Raw genomic sequence first — 24985 nt, forward strand, 5'->3', positions numbered from 1 at the left:
CATATGAGGTTGCCTAGATAATAATCTTATGTTAAGATTTTTATAAGAGGTCAATCAACTCAAATTTTTTAATTAACGGAGCTACACGTGTTCTGCTAAACATAAAATTTGTTATGTTATGCGCTTAGTAAGACGGAGACAACACATGCGTGTATCACATCCTCTTAATAAAAGTCTATCTAAATATTAGGTTAGTTTTTAAATTATTTTGGAGAAAAATCTCATTTCTATGACCATTTCAGCCCCAGCCTACTATTTAATATTAGTTATTTAATAATAATGGTATTCAATTACTAAAAAAAAATTATTTCTATAGTTACTATATTTAATATACATAATATTCATTGTTTAAGTTTTTACATTTTTATATTAAGGGGCCTGCTCGTTTGTTTTTAATAAAGGGCAATATTTAGGCAATATGCAATTTTCTTGGCGGCACCGATGGCATTTGTCTTAGTTAATTATGATTAGTGTGAGTGTGATTGTATGCGGGTATCGGGCTATTTACGTATGTGCTACATCTGCTAACATGTCAATGGCACCTCCAACCAAAAATAAAGTTTTTTCGCTCAAAACACCCTTTCCAGGAAAAATTCTCACGCATCGTAGTGGTCTGATTTGATTAATTTCTTTTTTCTTCAGAAAGAGAATAATTTTCTACATGGAGCATTAGACTTCGATTTTTAATTTCGTAGCTTAAAACAAACATAATAAAAATAACAAAAGCTTGTAAAAATTGGTCATATTCAAAATCGTATAATATGGTTTAGATATGGAATTTTTTAAATCCTAAGTCAAATGCCTAAGTCCATAAGAAATATTTTCCATTAAAAAAACAAAATTATCAAAATCGGATCACTCTATGAGTAGTGAGATACTTCTGTAAGGCATGTTTTTGAATAAAAAAACAGGTCTTGTGCAGGCCCCTTAAATACAATTTTGAGCATTTAATCAGTAAATAGAAATTTTAATCCAGACAGAAATTTATCTTCTTATTTGCTTTTCATAATGCCTTACTATTTTTAGCATATTTTAATTAATATTATGGTTGTTGATAAAAAATAGAAAAAATAATAATAGTGAAAAAAAATTATATTGCTTATATATTAAATATGAACAATTTCGGCTGAAATATTGGTCTGAGTTGACCAACTACCATTTTTAGGAGGCGCTATTTGAATTTGACCATATGTCCCTGCTACTGCTTGTTTTTGGGAGTTATGTTTGACCAACTGTCCAACGTTGATAACCATACAACCCTCAACCACCTGAAATAAAACAGTGAGTTAATGAACAATTTATATCTATCAGTTTTATAACTATGAGTTTTACAATACAAGAAAAAAAACTAATTCAGTACATATTTAACATGTAATAATCATTACTCTTATAAATGTACGGAGTTGCGAAGATGTCAATATAATATGTGGAGTGTTTTGCTGCAATGTACAATGTTCTAGCCACAGTAGGTGGTCAACAGGGACGTTAGGGTTAGCAACGTACGAAGGGTGCAAACATCGTTGCCATATAATTTGCTTGGCTAATTTAGTAAACATTTCTTCTCTATATAAAAAAAAACCATTAGAACACACAAAGTTGGATTAATAGATGAATTTATCAGTGTTGGAACAATACATTTAAAACTCTTCAACATTTAACTAAATAATCTTTATTGTATACTCCGCGCGGAATAAGAACGTACCCGGGCGGCGGACCAAAACAGGTTTGCCGCGCGCAAGTCGGGCTATGACTATAACTATAATATGTTTATAACTATGACAAGGTTGCAGGGGGAACCGGTCGCCGCCTGCGCGACGAGGTACATTCTTATTCCGCGCCGAGTATAGAAATAAATCCCATTTTTAAATTATAGAGTTATCAACCCTTTACATAAAAGTTATAACTTCTACTATAGTCAAAAGTAAAATACATTAAAATGCATAAAAAAAATTGAAAAGGTTCAATTAATTAACTATAAATAAACTAAATTGAAAATTATTACTGGAGACAAATCCAGAAAAAGGAGTGTAAATTAGCCCCATGTTATTAATTAATTATTAAATATTATCCTATAGATATTAATATATGATAGAAGGTGAAGATTGCAAATAATAATTGTTAGAGGATTTTAGTAAGTAGAATAAAGATTTATTTTTAGAACTAGTTATGTGAAATTTTTAATGCAGACGTTCTAGTCATTTGGGACGATTGATAATATTATTTAGTTACCTATCTGTAAAGAGATTTTAAATTTAACATTTTGAATTTATGTAAATAAATTATCATAGTCAGATTGAGGTTTCCTACATATATTAGTACTTACACTTATAGTAAGATATTGTTATGCATTCTTATTATGTAGACATAATAAATTCACATATTGTAGGTAAGAACAAACTAAGGTGAAGTATAATAATATTAAGAGGGAGGTACGCCGTATGTGTTCTCTTTGTCTTACAAACCAAAATAACATACCAAATGGTAAGCTCAGCAGATCACATTTAATTTTGTTAGTTTAAAAATTAGAGTGAATTGACCTCTTATAAAATTAAAGGTAAGAATATTATCTAGTAAACCTCATAGGTTTTTTTTAGATTTTAATTTTAAAGCAAGTTAAGCAAGAGTATTTTTAAATACTCATAACTTGCTTTAAAATTAAAATATAAAAAAAACTGAGGTTCACTAGATAATATTCTTACTTCTAAATTTTATAAGAGGTCAATGCACTATAGTTTTTTAAATAACAGAGCTAAACGTGATCTGCTGAGTGTACAATTTGGTATGTTATGCGTTTGTAAGACAGAGAGAATGCATGTGGGTGTAGCGCACTCTTAACATTTATCATGAAAGTCTTTATATATTCTTTTCAAAAAACTCAATTCTTTTAGTTTCATCGATTATATCTTCACTATATATCACCTATACCCAGATATATTATTTATAATATTATTATCATAAGTAGTATTACTTTATTTTTCAAAGAAAAAGAAATAGTGGTGAATTTGTGTATGTGTAATGTCATCATCATCATTACACTAGTCACTAATATTGAGAAAAGTATCTAAATAAATAAAATTATAAATATAATTATCACAATTAATTTCTCTAACAAATGTAATATCATCAGCTATATAGTGTTAAGGTTCTAGAGCGTTTTATTTTATTGAATCAAATTTTATCGTTTACCGTGCTTAAGGCTTTTTTCTAGATGAGTATAAATTAAATCAGTTTGTTTGCCATTATTAAAAGAATCTAATAATGGTTGTATAAAATTATCAGTGATCATAATTATTAAAAAAGAAATAGTATGTATAATCAATGATAATATTAATATTGCACAATTTTACTCAAGGTCAATATATTTTTTTTTTTTGATAAGTTTACTGAATAATTTAGGTATAGTTAGGATATTTGCTATAATAGATTTTTTAATACAAACGTAAAAAAAACCGGTCTATAAAAACTTTTATTTTAAATGTAGGAATTAGTGTTGAAATAATATTAAAAAGCATATATAAAAAAATATATAAAATAAAAGAGATTCTACAGAGGTCCGGTTAGGTATAGATATTTATACACCAATTCATTGCAAATATAATTTTTATCTATACTACACCAATAATCTGATTATTGAATGTAAAATACCCAAAGATAATTTATAGACTTTAACAAAAAAAAATATTTAAATAAGTTTATTAGTAGCACAGTGATTTTTGTATGGGGAGAGATCTATAGCCTCTTTAGCCCCATCCTGGCTATGTCACTGGGACTGCATATAAATCTTGGTTTCAATTAATAGAATAAATGCATTTGAATTTTAAGCAACTAAATAAATACAATTTATCATTTAATATAGGTATATAAAACATGTTTCAATTAAATATCTCATAATTTAAATTGATATTTTATTTATTTGCCGTACATTTCCATATTGAATCTGGTCTGAAGTAACAACAACTAATTTTATATTTTAACTATTATTATTTTAAAAATAAATTGTATTAAAAGTTTTTCTAGTTGAAAATATTTGTTATACAAAAATTATATGTTATAAACGTTCCAGCTCTGATTTAGGGACATATTCTATTCGTAAAATGCTGATTCATGGATGTTTGTGAAACTCACCGAGTTTGGTTGATTGCTGAAACGTGTAGACCCATAAGAGAATCACTCGCGTTACCTGCAATTATTATGTCATTGACAGAGAACACACTTGGATCAGATACCATGTAAATGTTGTTGGGATACAAATTCGGCAAACTCGACTCAGTATTTGGAGGAGTAGGGTAGAAAGCATAGTTTTCGGAATCTTTCCATGAACTAAATAGCAACAATTTTATGTTTTGAGTTACTGGATTGCTAGAATTGGATAAAACACAGTATAATTAATTGTCTGTATAATATATCGATGTATACACGTGTTACAAACCTAAACAACGGTTTCAGTGTAGCTTCTAACACTTCGTCATAGCATTTTTGAACATCTTCCGATGTTGTTTTGTTCAACTGCATCCCAAAATCCGCATCAAATATTGGGCCAAACAATATCAACAACTGTGCTTCCAACTCAATTGTTTTTTGAACCAGGGATTTCAATAACTTTCCATGTGGAGACAACTCACTAAAAAATGGTCCCGCAGCAACCATTACGTTCAAGTTACCTACACAAATTATTTTACATCAGAAAATATATTCATGTTTTAAAACAGTTTAACCTAAGTCTAAACACTTTTGTAAAATAAAATAGTACTGCCAGGAAAATAAATATCAATAACAACCTTTTGAAAAGTCAGGTAATTTATTTGACAACGGTAACGAAGCGTCAGCATAAAATTTTTTGACTTTGAAAACTTTAGTATCCAGATTGGTCCCGGTAACAACTAAAATCTGGTTCACAAACAACGACTTTATAGGTTGTTCAGCTTCGGACAAATCGAGTTTTATGAAACCATGCAGTGAATCGAGAAACAATTCTTTTTTTATCAATCGCAAACTGCCAGAAATTGTTATTTCTGTCTGAAATATCAAATAATATAAATCAACTATTGTTTATCATTATTGCATACAATACATTGTCATTATTATTATATTGCTCCAATTAAAAAACAAAATACACAAATATATCCATTTTTTTCTTCATTGAATTGGTGGAATATTTATTTTTAATATTATTTTTCCCATTCGAGCACTGCTGTAAGTCTGTTATTTTTAAATAATATTTACATATACACAGCTTGATTCTTTTACCAAAAACACTAATTATTTCTTAAATAACGTTTTAAAAAGTATTATTTTGCATATAATTTGAAGTTATTACAAAATAACATTTTTTATTACTTAATTGTTACAATTTTTAAGTTTTTAATTTTTTTTTTTTTTTGATTTCATATTCGGAACATAATTTATTTCTAAGTATTTCAATACTGAGTTTCAAATGATTACAATTAAGTCATGCCATTTTAGAAGTTAGGCATAGGTATCTGCATCGAAATACTTAGAAACATATTATTCTGATTCAGAATATTAAATTAAAAATTTAAATATATAATAAGATGTCATTCAAAAAAGTAAAAATAAAAAAATTATAACAATAAAAAAAACTATTAATATTTTCAAACATTTTTTTTTGAAATAATTTCCAATTATATATAAAAAAAATATTTTCTAGATAATGAATGATAACTGTTAAAATAAGCACACATTATAGGCTAATCATGTACGAATTCATAGAAGTTACAAGTTTATATCCTTAATTAGTTTATACTTACGTTGTTTCCACAGTACAGTCCAGACAGTGATGTTACAGGTTTTAGGTCATTCTTTTGGACGATATCGTTCACTAACTCCTGGACATGATCGTCAAATTTTTGATAGTTAACATGACCAAATATAAAGTTGTCCCATAAATCGTGTTTCATTAAGCACGCTGTTTCCACCTTAGCCGACGAATCATTTTTGTTAACATTTCCTAGTCCAAAATTGGACGTGACATCTCCAGCAGTAGAAATCGCATTTTCTCTAAATTTTAATAACAATATTAATCGCAGATCTATATTTGGTTTGATTTTGTTCGTTGAATCGGTATCAGTATTTACCGATTTTTCGTTAGGTTAGGTACCTATAAGAATATGTCAAGGTTACATCGTTAAGACGTATACCGTAAATATCACGTGTACAAAACTATCGTCTACTAACTACATTTTAATAATGTACCATATAATTCATACTGGTGAGGCAGAAGAGGAGCGTTTTATAAAATATCCAGCTATATAACATATTATACTAAGTTTTCTTTAGACATAACAGGCAAGTTAACTATATTATGTAATTGTAATATTATGACTAAGTTTAGGTATCAAAAGTCCTTCGTGAAAATACAACATAAGTCCAAAATCAGTAGTAAAACCTAATTATAATGTCATATTTTATATTACCTAATCATGAAATGGATAAAAATAATAATAATGTTATGTGGATACGGGTTAAGTATATCATAGAATAAACATTTGTCTCGTAAATAGTGTACAATGTACATGTACTACCCTTGAGTAGTATCAGTAGACAGGTGTTATGTGATGTACAAGTCAGCTAGAGCAACCAATGAACATATACATTGTCCTTTAGAGGTTTGACGCCACTACGCCAGGTGCTTGTAATACAATAATTATTAGGTCATAAAAAGCAACTGTGAAGTAAAAATACAAAATTAGGTTAACTAAAGACTAAACTTAGAACGTTCCACTATCAATAGATCTACGATTAATATTTTTTGAATAACAAAGGATAAATATAGAACAAATCATTTTTATTTACGAGTAAATATTCATTGTAGATAAAATTTAAACTTACCTATGGAAAATAAAATATTTATGATAAATTTTTTTTGTAAGTTTCAGTAAAAACAACTTATGAGGAATCTTGTGTTTACAAAATTGTCAAGTCTTAGGCGTTGTTATGTTAAACATTTTATGAATTTTTAACTACTATAAAGTGATTTAGAACGTTATTTTGACAACTTTAATAAAAATAAAATTAAACGCTTTTACAAAAATAAAAGTCGTAGCTGTTGTTTGAAAAATATTTATTTGTTGTAAAAACAATTTTGATTGGAACCGATATTATATATTTTATTATATACGCTTAAAGTTATATATTTGGAACATATAAATTCAATTGGTTCGTATCAATGACCTTCCAGGCTTCCCAAAGTTCCTACCCACACAGGATAATAGGCATTATTTTTGTTGGAAAAATATATACGATAAACCTAAACAAATATCATATCTCGATTCTCGATACGTATTAGGTGTATTGTGTGTATATATATATATATATATATATACACAGGGTGATTCATCAGACATGGTCACTTCCATTTTAGATTCTAAGTGGAACGATGAATGTATTGATTATACAATGATGTGTGTTTTTTTTTATGTTTGTCATCACCTTTTAGGACAGTAAAAATGCTTAGATTTTCCTCAACAGAATCTTTTCTGATAAAAAAGTGAATCTAGTTGGTACTTTGGGGGTCAAAAGTAAAAATTTCCCAGTAGTTTTCAAAAGCACCGTGAAAAACAATAGAAAAATTAAGGAAAAACGGGAATTTTTACGCAAAATATGTTTTCGAAAAAATCGATTTTGATTTTTGATACAACTCTTAAACAAATAACCGTAGGTACATGAAATTTTTACTGAATGTTTATATTAGCATTTTCTATATACCATAACATTTTCCAAATATTTTAACTAATTTTGAGCTGTTAACAGACATTTTCAGTTTCCAATTTTATTAGTCTTTTTTTCTATGAATGTCAATAAAATTTTATTTGTTGGGTAAAAAAGCTTGAAAATGTAATACAAGGCTTCTGTTATATTGTTACAATAACGTTTGAAAATTATTAAAAATCCTTAGTCACAGTTTTCATTTATAAGTATTTAAAGTTCAAATCTTGACAAAATATGGAAAAATCACGAAAATTAGCAAATTATTTTGAGTTGAGAATTCATAAAAATTATTATTTTTAAATCTAAGATTTGAAAATGTAATACAAGATTCCTCATAATTTTGTCTACCTTTATCAAAAAAAAAAAATGTTCAGGTATTGTATATTTAAAAATTCCAAAATACAGATTTTGGATTATTATTGAAGAAAAAAGGGACATAATATAAGCACGCTTGATGAATCACCCGGTTGTAGATAAAGAGTTTGAACAGTTGCGGATCTATATAAGCTTCAGAAAATTGTCTTATAACTTTTATAAAGAACCAGCCGAGCAATTTCAAATTTAAATAATGATAATGTAAATAAATTTGTGTTTCATTTTAGAACCTATACCAAGGCCGGGCATTAACGAGTTAAAAAGTTAATTTTATAATAACTTTTTAACTTAACTAGTTACTTTTGGCTTTTCATTAACTTAACTGTTAACTTACTACATTTTTTTTTAATTAACGTGAAATTAACGAGTTAATTTTTCATTTTAAGAAGTAATTTATGTTAATTTATTTTGTTTTTAATTTAATTATATTTCATTATTTCAGTCTATTTCGTTTTTATGTCAACAAATCATTCGAATTTAACTTATATGGAAATACTGTATAAAATATAAACACTATAGTCTATAATTTAATTTTGGGTTGGAAAAAAATTAAGTACTTTAGCATTATATAAACAAATTAACTTTTTTTTACTTAATAAAAAGTTAACAAAAAGTGTGTATTAACTTCTAACTTAACTGATCGTTAACCTATAGTTAAATTAACTTTTTGTCATTGGTACATATTAACTTAACTTAACCAAGTTAAAAAAAAATCATTAACTTGCCCAGCCTTGACCTATAGGTACAATATTATAATATATTAGGTAAAAATTCACTAAGCTAACCAGAATTTTTTTTGAAACAAACTTATTTAAACTACCTAGTTAAAAACGGTGGTGCAAAAATGCAAATGTTGAGGTAATTATTATTTGAGACGTATATCCTTCTTAAGCTATAAATTTACGTTTTGAATTATAACCTATAACGAATTTTGATTTTTTTTACGTATTTTAACGAGTTAAGAATGATGGTTTTGAATTTTTTTAAACCATTGTTCTTAACTCGTTGAAATACGTATATGTATTATCAGTGGCGTAACTGGATAAAAATCTAGGGGGGGGGGGGCAAAAAATTAACCTCCCGTTTGGCCGTTCCTGTATCAGTGGCAGCTCCAGGGGAAGGGCAAAGGGGGCATTTGCCCCTCCCAATCGCCTTAGTTTCCTTTTGTTTTACACTGTTTTAGCCAATTTTGGACCTTTTGTACTTTTGCCCCCCCCCATGCCCCTCCCAAAATTAAGCCCTGGATCAACCACTGCCTGTAGTCATAATCGCGATTTCAAGATAATAACGTGTTCACAAATCACGGACAATAATAGTCACAAATAATGCGATTATTGCGATAACAGTAACACTGACAATACAAGAACATAATATTATTCAACATAGTCGCAAATAGCGTTTGGGATTTGGGGGGGCTAAATCCTTACTTTGATAATATTGAATAAGCTTAAAACAAAATGTAGGACATTTTTGGGGGGCTTAGCCCCTAAAGCCCCCCCCCCCCCTATTTGCGCCTATGCTATTCAACAAGAGAAACCTAAAATAAATATACTTTTATAAAGTAATTTGAGGAAAAAAATATTTTAATATTATAATATAATGTTAACAGTCTTGTTAAGAATACTTTTTAAATGTGGATTATTTAGAGGGGCAAAATGATACTTTTTCCCCCACAAACCTTTCTGGGGGTAGGGCAAGTGCACCCCCCCCCCACGCATTTACGCCACTGTGTATTATAAATAAAGGCTGGAGCTAAAATGAATTTATTCCAAATATTAAAGGGATCGGTGGCGCCGCGGCGGACAGTTATTTTAGCCTGATCAAGTACCTACCTATATAATAAAATAATACTTTTTAATTCGTTATTATGTCTATTTGAAATCAGTTAGTCCACTTATCTCAATTTCAATTGCCTTATTCGAACGCATTAAAAAATGTACGCCACCAATCCCCTTAAATTAATTTTGTTTGCAATATAATATAATGTACCTACTTACATAGTTTTTTTTTATAGATAGTACGGTTTATAGAATAAACTCTAATTTTCTTGTATATATATGTTATAAAGGCTCTGAGGGATCTACCCCCTTATTACCTCTTAATTACACCCCTGCCCATATAATATAATATGGTATGTGTATATTATTACAACATAAAATATTTAATGTGACAGTTACCATGAAGAAGTAATGATTATTACCCACGCTACTAATTAACATAAAACGCGGTATAGTTGCTGAAGCTTTAAGTAGGTAGGTACTCTAATGTTTCTAAATTTGCCAATACCCATTCATTACAGTTATTATTATTAGTCAGAGAGTTGTACAACTTGTACTTACATATTTTGTAAAAATATTTATACTTATATGTTATATATGAATGTAGCCGACTCAGCTTGTCTTCCAAGTATACTGGATATAGCCATAGTATATCGGACCAACGTGAATAATTTATTATTAAATATTAAAATAACATAAAAGCAAAATATTTAGTTGAATAACAATAATAAAAGACCGTAACTAAAATAAAATTATACATAGCATACATACTCTTTTATATCACATCCATCAATAACGTCGGATACTTTGAATTCATTTTCGATTTGTATAATATTAGTTCCATGTGTACTCTGAAACGTAACAAGCATACTTGTCAATTCAACATAAATGATGATTTTTCGAAAGTATAAATCGAACATTTTTATTATTAATATTATATAAAAAACACATATAGGTTCAGATATAAAACGAACAAAAAATTATAATATCGTTCAATACCTGAATTATTTAGAAAAGTATTCAATTTGGTAGGCAAATATAAAGACATTGGATTATGGCGTGTCATAATAGTGTAATACTGTAACTGATTTTTATCTTTTTTTTAGGTTTTACGGATAAATCAGAGTATTGGATCGTTTTAAGTCTTTCAAAATATATTAGTTAATTTTAAACAAATTAAAGTATATTAACTGAGCACACTGAACATAAATAATGTATATATATTATGTTGTAGTTTCCAAATTGTCAAAAAAAAAATGTATTGATTTTAAAGAATTAGGTACGTCATTAAAGTTATTACAAAATTAAATTAACAACAGCGGTAAAAATAACGCATTTTTCACAATTATTTTTAAGCTGTATTTTATATAATCAAACACCCGCAGTCAGTCCAGACACATAAAAAAATCAAATATATTCAAAAACATAATAATAATAATAATAAAAGCTATACCACAAAATGTTTAAAAAAATAAAAACCAATCAGATTATTTTTGATTATATACACGCGATACAAATCTCGTTCAAAATGCACAAGTTCAACATACTCATAAATTATAATTTTATAATCCATGCGAGTCTTATAAGTAACAAAATAATAAGTATAATCAGAGTTTCTCAGACAAGAACATATTAATATTACGAAATATAAAATAACAAATAACAATTAATACAGGCGCAAATGTTTCATTGAATGGTATTTATCATGTCCTTAAAATTATTCGCTGCAGAGGGATAATAAGGGAACACACCAAACTGTTAAATTAAATCAAAACCAGTTGATTTAATAAACAGCGTCTTTTTTTAAAATTATATCATGGGCGGTCGGATTGTGATAATTGGTCGAATTAATTCTACAAGAATAAATTTTAACTCTTAACGAACGTGGCGTAGCATGTATATATATCACAACTGTTGAAGATTGTTAACGAATGAAAAATTTTTTTAAATTATTATTATTTAAATGTCTTGTGGCGTAGTACTTACAACCTAGCATACTCAAGTCTCAAATCAATCTTAATTATAACCTACTATACTATAACTATATAGAAATGTTTTCGACTATAATATACTTATATAAAGAATCCTGACCAACAGGTAGATTAGTCAGTTATAGTCAGTTTCGGATTAGAGACCAAATTACCCTACATAATAATTCTGACACTTAAATTAGCATATCGTTGATATTATTTTCTACGCACAGTTCATTTTATTATCAATTAATATTATTAATTGTCAAGTAATAACAAACACAATTAACTGTCCGGTAATAGTCATTTCCATTTCTCACTTCCAAACTTGTAAATTCATGTACAAACAACTTAATAAATATTTGAATACCAAACATTGTAGATCAACCGAACTTTCAAATGATACATTCAAAAAAACCTCGATGAATAATAATTTTATCTACATTTGAATATCAATAGGTTCATTTTAAACTTTAATTATTTTATCGATAATCTTAACAACATTTCACTGAATAGTGAATATTAATCAATAATCACTAAAATATATAATTGACCACCAGTTTTATTAAATTAATGTTTCATTTTTCATTGTTATTAAGCGACAAAAACAATAATGAAAATACCATAATATACCTACTATATTTAGGGAATAAGTACAACGAACCCGTTTATTTCATCAAAAGTATTTTAGGTCTCGTAGACATAAAAAATAATCATCCTATACTCCTATCATATGAACTTATTTAGATGTTTTATAACTGTATAAGCATTTACAAGAATTAACTACAGTTCTCATAATAGTAAATGTTTATATTGCAATTTAGTATAAAATGTCCTAATATAATTTTTATTATTTTAAGTATAATGTATTAAACCAACGAATTAAATACATTTAACCAACGAAAAGTTCAGATTCTTTTCGATTATTTGTACACAGTAAATTTAAACCACAAAATATTATTATAATGTAAGAGGTATAAAATAAAAATAAACACACAAAACGTTTTTTTTTTATACAATTATGTTATATTGAAAACATATAGGAGTATAAAAGTATAAAACATATTTAATAATGTAAACAATAATTCAGATAAGATTAATTTGCAGAGAGCAAAATCATAACATTAAATTTACAAAAATAATAATTTATAAATAAGTTAGGAATTATTTCCCACAATGTACGAGTTATATATTTAGTTTACACAATATAATATTGAACGATACCGTAGTATAAGACACAAAGTATTACGTAATAAATATAAAATATGTACAATTTATAAAAAAACCTAATTCCAAGAAATGTTCGTACACACAAAAAACAAACACATAATAATTGGAACGAAATACAAAAGTATAATAATTATAAGTTATACAACAAAACAAGTAAAGTGTATATCCAATTATTTTACAGCCGAGTGATCACAGCCCTGACCGCAGAAAAATAAACTGGATGCACGTAAGTTGGCATGAAACAGGTAAGCAGTTGATGAGTGTAGATCTAGTCACAGCTTTGAATATTCAGTGTCGACTAGAAAAACACCCACGGACCGTCTAACCATTGTACATTACGCATCGTTTACATCGCAGTCACACGCTGGGCGGCAGCATGTATCCGTGAAAAACAAAAACCGTTTACGTGACACACGCACATATATACATATCATATAGTCATTGAACACTACAACAAAACGGGCATTACAAAAGACTAGGTTCTTGCGAAAAAGACATCGCCACACACACACACACACCGTACGGGTCGAGATTGGTATATAAATTATAAATGATAAACGAAACAAAATTAAAAATCACGAAAGCAATACGTGTACAACGGTCGCAGGTAATGAAATTTCTACAAATTATAAAGTAATAATAGAACTATTAAAATAAAATGTATATCGTTACACGCGACTCGTAACGGTTATAATGACGCGGGCAACTACCGACACGCACACGGCAATGCTATCTGTTGAAATTGGAAAAAATGTTTAAAAAAAGCAATTGAATAATAATTGGACCTAGCGCGAAAAAATTAAAAACAAAACGACGTCGTGATGTATTTAGGTTTCGGTTTATCGATAATGATGACATCGAAATATGTACCACAGACCGGCGAGAACAAAAGATCGGACGAGGGGAAAAAAATTCTAAAACTGATTTGAAAAAAATGTACGTGAAAAGAGAGCGGCCGCGGTCTCGTTCGTTATATGCGTGTGATACCGTGATGTGCGCGCGTCGCGTACTGTGGCAAACGATTGCCGGTGTGGAAAGAGCTATTACGTGTGTGCGTCGTACGAGTTAAATAACAACAAATAACGTTCTACTTTCCCTCCACAAACGACAATTATTATAATTATTATTACCGACTGGCGAGTGTGGCGAACGGGTAGGAGCCGGCGGAGCGGCACCGGGCAGCAATTGACTGCGGCGGCGATTACGAAACGTAACAGGCCAAAGGGGAAAAAAAATAATTATTGCTTGATCAATGGGGGAAAACCGGCGTCGTCGTATTTTCAAAAAATTAAAATAATGGCCTAGCACGAGTAATCAAAGCACGCGCCCACCTTTACGGTTTGAAAAAAGTCAGTCTCCTCGAAACGGATAAACTATAAAGTGAGATCGGCCGGAAAAGAGAAAATGTATAGTGCGTTTACCGTTAGAAGAGACGTTCCAGAAACAGCGGCGTAGACGACGAGGCGGACCAGGTACCGACGGGAAAATGAACGGCAGAGGCGCAGACGCCAAACGGCCAACCGGCAAACCGGCGGCGTCGACGGAGGGAATCGACGCCGCCACTGGAAGGAGTAGTTACAATTGCGCGCGCGCGCAATCGGCCGAGCAGGATAAAACACAACCGACTCTCCGCGGTGTTTTGGCCTTGAACGATGCACGCATACACACACAAACACATACACATGAGCGCGCGCGCAAAGACGGCAACACACGCGGTAGAAAGGTAGAGAAGAAAAAAACTAACCGACCAATCGGGTGGCGAGGAGGGGACCGCCGCGCGAATGCCGCCAGGTAGGATGCGGCGGCGGCAACCGGTGGATTCCAGTCGGCTTTCCAGCATAATAATAATAATAATAATAATAATATAATACGTTATTGTAAGCGCGCGCGTACACACACAAACACACACACACACACGCACACCAAAGAGTTTCCTATTCCACGCACACGTTATTATACGCGATACACCAAAGTCAAAATACCTAAGTACCACGACTGTATTGTACTATGCCTGTTATTATTTGGCTAATTATCCGGTCAGACCCGGTGGCGCAACTAGCGGGAAGCCGGGAAAGTTGGGTATGTGAATCTTTCGGGCGTCCGATATCATTCCTACGCCCCGAGGTACATACTGCATGAAAAAAAAAATTGCATTAACCGAAATGAATAAAAAATTCGAAGATAATAAAATAACTATAATTATCGTTTGGGTACCGATAGGCGTGTTGTTCACACGTAAATAAAATGTATTAATGTGTAAACAAATAAAATCAACGAAAACTATACAAAATTATTTATTTAATAAGAAAGTTGGTTTTATTTGATACTTTTAATACGCATACGGCATACCTATATTTATTTAGAAAACAGATAAGTCAACAAATAGTATATAAATAGTCGTAAATATAATATAGATACTAAAGGCTTTGTAAGATATTACTTGTTGTTTTTAGAATTTCCAATTCATTAGCATGAACTAATAATAACTCGGTTGTATAAATTATAAATAAATGAAGTACCATTGGGTTCAATAAATGAAATGTGCCTATACCAAAGAAAAACAATCAAACATGGGCCCACGTGTCTTATATACACAATTTCTGATTTTATACAGAACTATATAATTTGAATTTAAAGGTTAGGGGCCCAAAAATGCACATTGTACAATAAACATAGTTGATGATCGCCCTGCGCGCCGAAGCGTTTCTTTTCACAGCCCGTTATTTTATCGTCATCGTCACCATCATTATTATTATTCCGACGCACGAACGGACACCGTGCGAGTGTTGTACACAAACGCGCGCGCACACAGTCCACCCCGCTTTTGTGTAACCTACACCGCCAACAACGGGCCCAAACACCCGTCTTTTTATATTCTCATTTCCGAACACGATTCAAAATTTAATACAATATATCGTACCGGTGTTGTATTGTACGAGGACGAAACACGCGGTGAATACGCGCGCACGCACACGCATGCTGCCGGTATAGATAATGATTTAACCTTCGATCGATTTCGGTTTCTCAGATTTCACTCGACGAGACAACCACTGGCACCACTAGTTGGCGGTAGTTACTGGTTACGGCCCGCCGGGCCGGAAGACGATTTTCTGAGGTTTTTATCGTACCGGTACGACACGCATAGTCAAAATTAATACTGATAACCGTACGCAATACATAATTTTATTTATAGAGCGCGACTTTAAAAGAATTCCAAACGTCAAAAACACAATACAAAAACATAATAATATTTATGATTTATAAATTATAATTAAAATCTGTGCTGGCCCGGGAGAGACACGTAGAACGCCGCTACTCGATATTTTCCACGTTGAAGAAAATCTATGTATCATAAATTAGTTTTAGTTAAAAAGTAACTATGACACCGAAAAGGTAACGCAAAATAGGTTAGAAAAAATATATCTGTACACAACCCAAAAACATATTATATTTATATAAAGAGGACGTGATACCCGTATGCGTTGTCTCCGTCTTACAAATGTACAACATAGCAAAAAACTGTTTTGCGCGGGAAAGAGAAAGAACCACTCCCTTAATATTTATAGTAGAATTACCAAAATGCCACAACGCATAGGGAACGACTTGATCTGCGTCGTAGCGCTTATATTTTTTTTTATAGCATTTAGGTACCAATCATTTAAATAATTAAATGAAAAAAACGAAAAAAATCCTAATGTTCTCAAACCGATAACTTTAATTTTATTTATGTTATCCAAGTAATAAAAACGCTACGACAGTACGACACAGATAAAGTTGTTCCCTATGCGTTGTGAGATTTTGGTAATCTACTATAAATACCGAGGGAGTGATTGTATCCCGCGCAAAACAGTTTTTTGGTATGATAAGTATGATGTATTTGTAAGACGGAGACAACGCATGAGGTTTCACGTCCTCTTAATAATTAATAGGTACTAAATATATTAATCCGACAATAATTTGTATCCATTTTTTGGTTTGTTAGTTGAATATTTATGTTATTTAATTCTGTACAAACGTAGGCAACAGTAACAACGTTTTTGTAATCACTGATCACGATATAAAAATGATTTCCAATTATTGATTTACTATACTTACATAAAAATAAGCAATACATCGGTACTCAAATTTTGGGAGAAAATATTTACCAAATTAGTTCAGGAAAGCCATAAAACACAATAAGCAACCGCTGACCTATTCTGACTTATTCTTTAAAATATTTTACATTTGACATAGGTGCCCTAGCCTATTTAATAATATTATTATTAAAGCCGTACAAACGGGATATGCCAAGACTCCAAGTAAAAACATATTTGCACCATTTTTCTTAGAGAACTCAAAATTAATACATTTTTAATTTTGTTTTCAATAAACGCCCTCGAAAATAGATAAAAATTATGCTTATGACGAGCTCAAATGCTCAATAATGTTTGATAAAATTTTACTACAAATTTTATATTTTAATGATAATAATTTGTACTGCGAATTATTTAGCGGAAGATATTCTTTAACATTTTGATGTACTCAAACTCTGATGAGTAGTTTCAGAGTTATTAAAATGTTTATACTAAGGATAATAATTTATTCTTAAAAATGGTCTTATAAAAATAAAAACTGTATAAAATGTAATGTTAGATGTAGTATTTATTATACTAGGTATGTCCACTTTTATCGTGGAACCCTTATTTTTTTTTTACTTTTAAGTTTTTTTTATTTACCTTTCAACAATCAGTAATTAAAACCCCTACTTTATTTCAATGGTTTTAATGCGTCATTTTATACAAGGACTATTTGCAATAAAAATTATAATAATGACGTGTATACTGTATTTAGTTCAAAAAATATTTTAAATAACTGACAAAAAAGACTTCTAAATTTAAATTTTAGTGAGATGAGTGAAATTGGTTTTTATTGTTACAATTAATATTCTTAATATTGGACTTTATTGATGAAAGTTGTATTATCATATTAGGTTCGACATAAAGAGGACGTGATACCCGCATGTGTTGTCTCCGTCTTTCAATTGCGTAACATAGCAAATTATGAGCAAAGTAGAACACGTGTAGCTCCGTTAGCTTAAAAATTAGAATGAATTGACCTCTTATAAAATCTAAAGGTAAGACTAGTATCTAGACAACCTTATGGGCTTTTTATTATATTTTAATTTTAAAGCGAGGTATGAGTATTTTAAAATTGTAAATTGTAATAACTCGCTTAAAAGTTAAAATATAATAAAAAGCTCATGGGGTTGTCTAGATAATAATCATACCTTTAGATTTTATAAAAGGTCAATTTACTCTAATTTTTAAGCTAACGGAGCTACACGCAATGGCGTCATTTGGCGTAGGGCAACTGGGGCATTTGCCCCAGTCTAGTATTTACATCAACCTTAAGTAGGCACATTTACCACACGGGGGGGCGTGTAACCCGTTAACCACTATGGCACTATGCTATGAGAATCGGAGTAAAACAATTTTGAGTCGGAAAAGCTGTGAAAAATTGTCCTAGTCTAATGAAAACCGAAATGACGCCACTGGCTACGTGTTCTGCTTTGCGTATAATTTGCTATGTTATGCACTTGTAAGACGGAGACAACACATACGGGTATCACGGTTCAAATATTATTTCTGTATAGGTACTGTATAAGCACTATAATAAGTACACTAGAGAAGTATAGACTAATAGACTATACCATATACATTATTATTTAATATACAATTATTTGTTTTTTTAATACAAACAGTTTAAACTCTGGTCTAAGCCCCCAAATCTCCTTAACCCATTACCATAGACATATCATCCTTAGTACACACTACAGTCATATAACTAAAAACTACTTGAATTTTGATTTTGAGATATCAAAATTCTCAAAAAAAAATATCTGCTTTCGAGGACGTAAACCCGCATGCGTTGTCTCCGTCTTACAAACACGTACGACATACCAAATTTTCGTTCGTCAGGTTCAAATGTTCAATAGTATGCTATCAGTTTTGATATAGACTGAATTGACCTATTAACAAACTTTTAGACCATTATCTGTGCTTACTGCTTAAGCGTCAACATTTTTTTTTTGATATTTCAATTTCAAGCAAGAAATTAGTTTATGAAATATCAAAAAATAATGATGCTCATATCTCGCTAGAAAATTAAAATATTGAATATACGTCATCGCTTAAGCACAGATAATGTTCTTACTTACAAGTTTGACAATAATTCACGCTAATGTCAAAACTCACAGCACGCTATTGAAACTCGCGAACGAAAATTTGTTATGTCGTGCGTGTGTAAAACAAAGACAATATAATATGCGGGTGCGACGTCCTCAATTTAATTAATTTATTATGAAAAAAGCAATCAAGTAGGTAACCGCTATACCGTAGCTATACCGTATTAAAGGGCCCCCTTGTCCAAACGAGGAAATTTGCTCCAGGCGGCAAATTGTTGATACATTTAGAGGGACGGCTAGGCACCAGTGTAATATTATTTAAATACAATTTTTTTTTGTTTAGAATTTGTTTGAGTATCTACTTGGACTTTTTGCATTGCATGAATATGATACGGTCACATGGCGTCATTTACTCATTTTATCAATTTAATCAATGATAACTATTCATTTTTGTAATTTTTTTTATAGTTTACAATATTGTATGTTGTTATACATTTTGACAATTATTAAAGTAATGTATCATCATTATCTGTATTTTTAACAATATTTTCATAAATTAACAATTATAACTAAACAATAAACAAACTGGTTCTTTTTTTTTTTTTTTTGGCGTGGGCGTATCGATATTTTTGACCCAGGGCGCAAAAAGTGTAAATACGGCCCTGGCTGTAGCCTAGTAAGTTCTTATTTGAAAAATAGAAGTTTGTATCATCACGGGATCATTCCTAGGTCGTACAAAAATTCTCAAGGATTTGAAAATATGGTGTTCAAGTGTATTTAAAAATTCCAAAAATCAGTATTTGAATAAATTATACATAATTTAAACATTAAAATAGGATGAGCACGCTTCAAAATCACCTAATATATTAGAAATGTACAAAAACCTTCATAAACATAACATAGAAATTAATTAACTTAATTTTTATGAAATTTAGAGTATAAATTTGTAGTTTACACTTGTTTAAATGTAATATTATCATCACTCAACAACAATGTATAAGTGAATAACATACTTAAATTAAGTAGATTCAGTAGTAAATTTCAACACTAAATAATATTATGATGAGAACCAAATTAAACTACAGAAACATTCAAACATGGATAAATGTATTATTTAGTTACCTATTAACGATATATTATTAATTTCGACATAATATATAAACATGAGTACATAACTGAAAATATTTAATATAAATTATAAAGTAGTAGAATAATATAAAATATACTAGCAGAGTTATCCAACGCCTTGCCCAAAAAAAAATTCTGATTGTACAACTTCTTTTGGGTGATAACACATTGATGAAGCAATGTATTTTTAAGTATAAATTATATTATATTTTAATGTATAGCCATCCCGACCAGTGTTGTCTGTGAGCTTCGTTTGTAATTATGAGAGCAGTATATTATCAGGTACACAATTTACCTGCGATAGATATCTAAAGTAACAAAGTTATACCAAGTTTGTCGATTGTCGTTTTTACTTAATTCAACCTACGGCAGATTATTACAATCAATTAATACAAAATCATAACCTAACCTAACCATACTAAAATAACCATATTTATACAATTTATCCATTTAAAAATGGAAAAATATCACCAATACACCCCCGTAAGTACTTATATGATATATGATAATATTTTAAATATTTGTTCTATGTGTATTAACATATTAGAAAATTAAATACATTTTTAATAAATAAATAACATGACCTTTTTTCTAGTTATTAGATTAGTAAGTTCCAAACATAAAAGTTGCAGTAACATGATACATGGTTAACAGTTAATTAAATTTTATTTTTTTTACATTTTTAACGGTGTAGACATTACTTTGACATGTCACAATAGATGAGAAATTTTTTTTAAAAAAACAACAACACATATTTAACACTATTATTCAAAAAGTAAAAATAAAAATTCAGTAGATATTTTTTTGCGACAGTATCTTGTTATTTAGTGTTTAGTTATGTTCAAGAGAAAGTGCTTAAATTGAACATTTTTTATAGTCAAACAAAAATAGATAATCATAATATAAATGAAATACATTATCACATCATGTTACACAAAACACCTAATACAAATATGTCAATTATGTATTCCAATAATATTTATATAAAATATATCAAGTGCCACTATCAACTTATTTAAAAATATAAGGTTCATTCCAAATAATATGTCTCCAAGTCATTAATAATGTTCAAATTATTTTGCGATACGACTAAATAGTTTTAATGCATGTCAATAGGTCAATAAAAATATTGCAATTATTCTACGCCTTTATTGATTGAGTAAAAAAAAAAATTAAGAGGCCACAATATCTCGTCATCATGGTCAATCAATAAAGTTAAATAATAAATTAATAACTTACTTTCAATGATGATGGACTACGAACTGATTGTGTAGGAGCTGATTCATTTAAACTGGATTTATTTACAATCAATTTTCTGTAAATAATAAATGTTATTGATATTTGATATTTATAACACGAGTAAAAAAAATTTATGTCTTGAATTCAAGACATCATAGAAAAATACTTAACTTTTACATAGAAAATGTATTAATTTTTTTTTTTTAAATTAATGTATTATATCCGAATTATATCTATTAAGATAATAAATTTGATGGACTTAAAGCTACTATATTATCAAAGAAATTACTTGTCATTGGCTTTTAATTTGTCATCAACCTTGAAGGATTTAACTAATGTAGCAAGCCTATCTCTACTTAAATCATTTGAATCAATTTGAGACGATGCACAATATGCTATCCAAGATCCAACTAAATCTGATGCTGATATTTTATGTGCATGACATACAATAACACCTAAAAAAAAAATATAAAAATTATTAAGTATTAGTATTTGTTAAGATATAACTTAAGGTAAACACTAAATAGTATTTTATATACTACCAATATTCAGAATTTATTTAATCTTTCTGTACCATTAATATTTCAAAGTTATTCAATTTTATATATTTATTGTTTTTATTATATTCAGGAGAAATATTTTTAAAACATTTATAATCTTCTCAATTAGAGCTGTTTTTTCTCAGCAAAGCCATCAATTAAATATTATTAATTGAATTCCAGATTTAGGGCGATGTAAGGAAATCTTATGCCTGTATCTCTTTCTGAAATGGTGTATCAGTGACAGACAAATATCAAACAGAGAAATCTGAGAGGAATTTTATGTTAAATTGCACAACTTAGTTAAACTGAATCCAATTTTATGTATATTATTAAGATAAAATTAAACAATTTAATATATTTTACTTTACTGATGACTAGACATCTAGACACAAACCAATTCTGTATTTGCAATATACGGAGCTAGCAGTGAAACGAGACTATTTAGCAGGCCAGAGGATTTTAACTATAAATTTTGAAAATCAGTTAAAAATAGTTTGTAATAAATGATACTACAGAACGAATGTAAGATACCAGAAGTGTCTTGGATATATAAGTATGGCATATGTAATATGTATATTATAATAAAATATGAGTACTGAGATGGAGGTTAACTAAAAAAAACTCATTAATTAGATATTCTTATTATTCATTTATTATTATTATAATAAGATATTTAGCGTAAAGATTTAGTGTGAGTTTAATTTTTTAATTTTTTTAACGAATAAAACCATGGCTCAATATATGAATAAAACATTATTAGTATGTCACTATTACAGTTATTGGGTTTATCTTTAACATAAATATGTTTTTGCGCTTGATATAAGATTTTTTTTTACTACGAGGCCAATAATATTATTGTCATGGTTACTTATGAACAAAAATATATTTATAATTCAGAGATTTTTCTTGTAAAGGAAAAATACCGAATAGTTTGCTACTGGGTTTATTTAATATAGATTTACGTTTTTTTTTCTTACTTTTACTGTTTGGATACATTATATAATCATTTAATATATGTATCTTAAAAAGTTAAAAATAATGAATAATGTAAGAAATGCTAATCCATTTATGTTAAGAATCTTTTGAAACACAATATAACAAAAAAATTTATCATGATAAGTAGCATATAAATTATTGTCAACAGGAATCCTAACTATTTATTAGTCAGTATTATGTGGTTTCTGTGTTGGCTTTAATAAGTAAAATAAAATGTCATAGACATACAAACTACTACAATCATTCAACAAATAAAGTAGATAAATAAAAATTTAAATTTACAGTGATTAATATTGTGTCTGGATGTCTAGAAACATTTACTTAGGTACTAAATTGGTTAGTATAAAAAAATATGAATAAATTACCCATATCTATAAGTTCACACAACTATTATATAACACGGATCAATTTAGTAAAATATTTAGGGCCGTTCTTACAATGTCCAGTTAAGTGTCGGTTAACTCTAACTGACTGATAACAGATTTTATTACCGGCAGAATTCGGCTGGTTAAGTGTCGATTACCTTTAACCGGACATTGTAAGAAAGAACCTAAATATTTAATTTAATTGATCCGTTATATAATAATTGTGTGAACTAATAGATATGGGTAATTTATTCATATTTGTTTTATGCTAACCAATTTAGTTATTGTCCATCTTAATACTATAGTATTATAAGTCTAACATCATCTATGTACTAATGTGATAAAATTAAAATATATTTATATAAACTTATGTCTAAAAATCTAAGATTTACCATCACATTAATGTATCTATGATCAACAGTATATTATATAAGATCAACAGTTTTTTTAAGTATTTTTTAATAGGTACCTACTTACTTCTATAATTTTTTGCTACTTCAATATATTTTCATTTATTAATAATAAATAAATAAATAAATACCCACAGTTTTATGGTATCACACCCTACGATTTTGTACCTAGGAAAGTCAGCTAAAATACCCGAACTTGCATAGATTTAATCTCATTAAAAAATCACAAAATAATGGAACTAATAAAGCAAAGGTTTTCTAAAAATTCCATTTATCCCCACCATTAATAATAAATTAAATCTTTGTTTAATATTAGACAGTAAAAATTATTATAAGTACCTATGTATTCCGTTTAAAAATATATTTGCGAATACAATAAAAAAACAGTAAACAATTCCACTGAGATCGATATAATTCCTACAGTGCACTATGTCAATAACTCTATACAATGATATATCTAGTTTTTTTTTTTTAATGATAACTTACATTCATCAATGATGTCGTCCGGTATGGTCATTCCCATGTCTTCAAATTCATTCACCAAATTCGGACGGTCCATGGCTCTGCTGGTGGATCTTGTTAGGTCGTTTGATGTAGATACGATTATCTTCCTACCGAGCTCGGCATAATAATATAATGTGACTAGAGCAGTAGAGGGAACGTGGAATAAAATTGAATAATTTGATATCGGCTATCCTTTTTACTTCCTATTGTTAACGATTTAATTCAAAGCAGAATCTTCTATAGTGGGTTAAAATCATCAATTTATCAATTGTTGCAATTAACGCATCACTTAATGTGACTTAACGAATACTGTTAAAATCTAGAAAACAAAATTACCAAATTCAGCGCCCAGCGACAAATGACGATCTTGGATAGTTTTTCGTTAAACTAATAAATTAACGAAACAACGAATGATAAATAAGCATTTATTTTACTATTGAAGCAGCCGTAATCACAACGAAAACAAAAATCGGCGGTATAACCTACAAAATCAACATTCACAAGGTAACGGTGTGAAATGTGAAATTGTGAACGTAGGGTTGACGTTTTGTCGTGAT

At 29.3% G+C, this 24985-nt stretch overlaps 1 protein-coding gene and 1 non-coding gene across 3 annotated transcripts; both read right to left on the reverse strand.

Annotated features, from left to right (window-relative positions):
* Nucleotides 1-1071: 1071 nt before the first annotated feature.
* LOC100168132 (DNA polymerase alpha subunit B) lies at nt 1072-24972 on the reverse strand. 2 transcript variants are annotated; one of them, XM_001945284.5, is made up of 11 exons: nt 24765-24972; nt 24411-24665; nt 21901-22066; nt 21612-21687; nt 10653-10732; nt 5769-6018; nt 4779-5016; nt 4430-4661; nt 4126-4359; nt 1386-1563; nt 1072-1268 (listed from the first exon to the last, which is right to left on the reverse strand). In XM_001945284.5, exons 2-11 carry the CDS (start codon nt 24481-24483, stop codon nt 1107-1109), a joined length of 1689 nt encoding a protein of 562 aa, XP_001945319.1. In that variant the 5' UTR covers nt 24484-24665; nt 24765-24972; the 3' UTR covers nt 1072-1106. The 2 variants fall into 2 exon arrangements, with proteins under 2 accessions (XP_001945319.1, XP_016656412.1); XM_016800923.2 differs by having other exon boundaries at nt 24411-24972.
* Mir279b (microRNA mir-279b) lies at nt 13336-13395 on the reverse strand. The gene has a single exon (NR_040146.1). It is a non-coding gene; the product is annotated as a microRNA mir-279b (primary transcript).
* Nucleotides 24973-24985: the final 13 nt, after the last annotated feature.

The sequence above is a fragment of the Acyrthosiphon pisum genome, chromosome X (genome assembly GCF_005508785.2).
Source record: "Acyrthosiphon pisum isolate AL4f chromosome X, pea_aphid_22Mar2018_4r6ur, whole genome shotgun sequence".
Lineage (NCBI taxonomy): Eukaryota > Metazoa > Arthropoda > Insecta > Hemiptera > Aphididae > Acyrthosiphon > Acyrthosiphon pisum.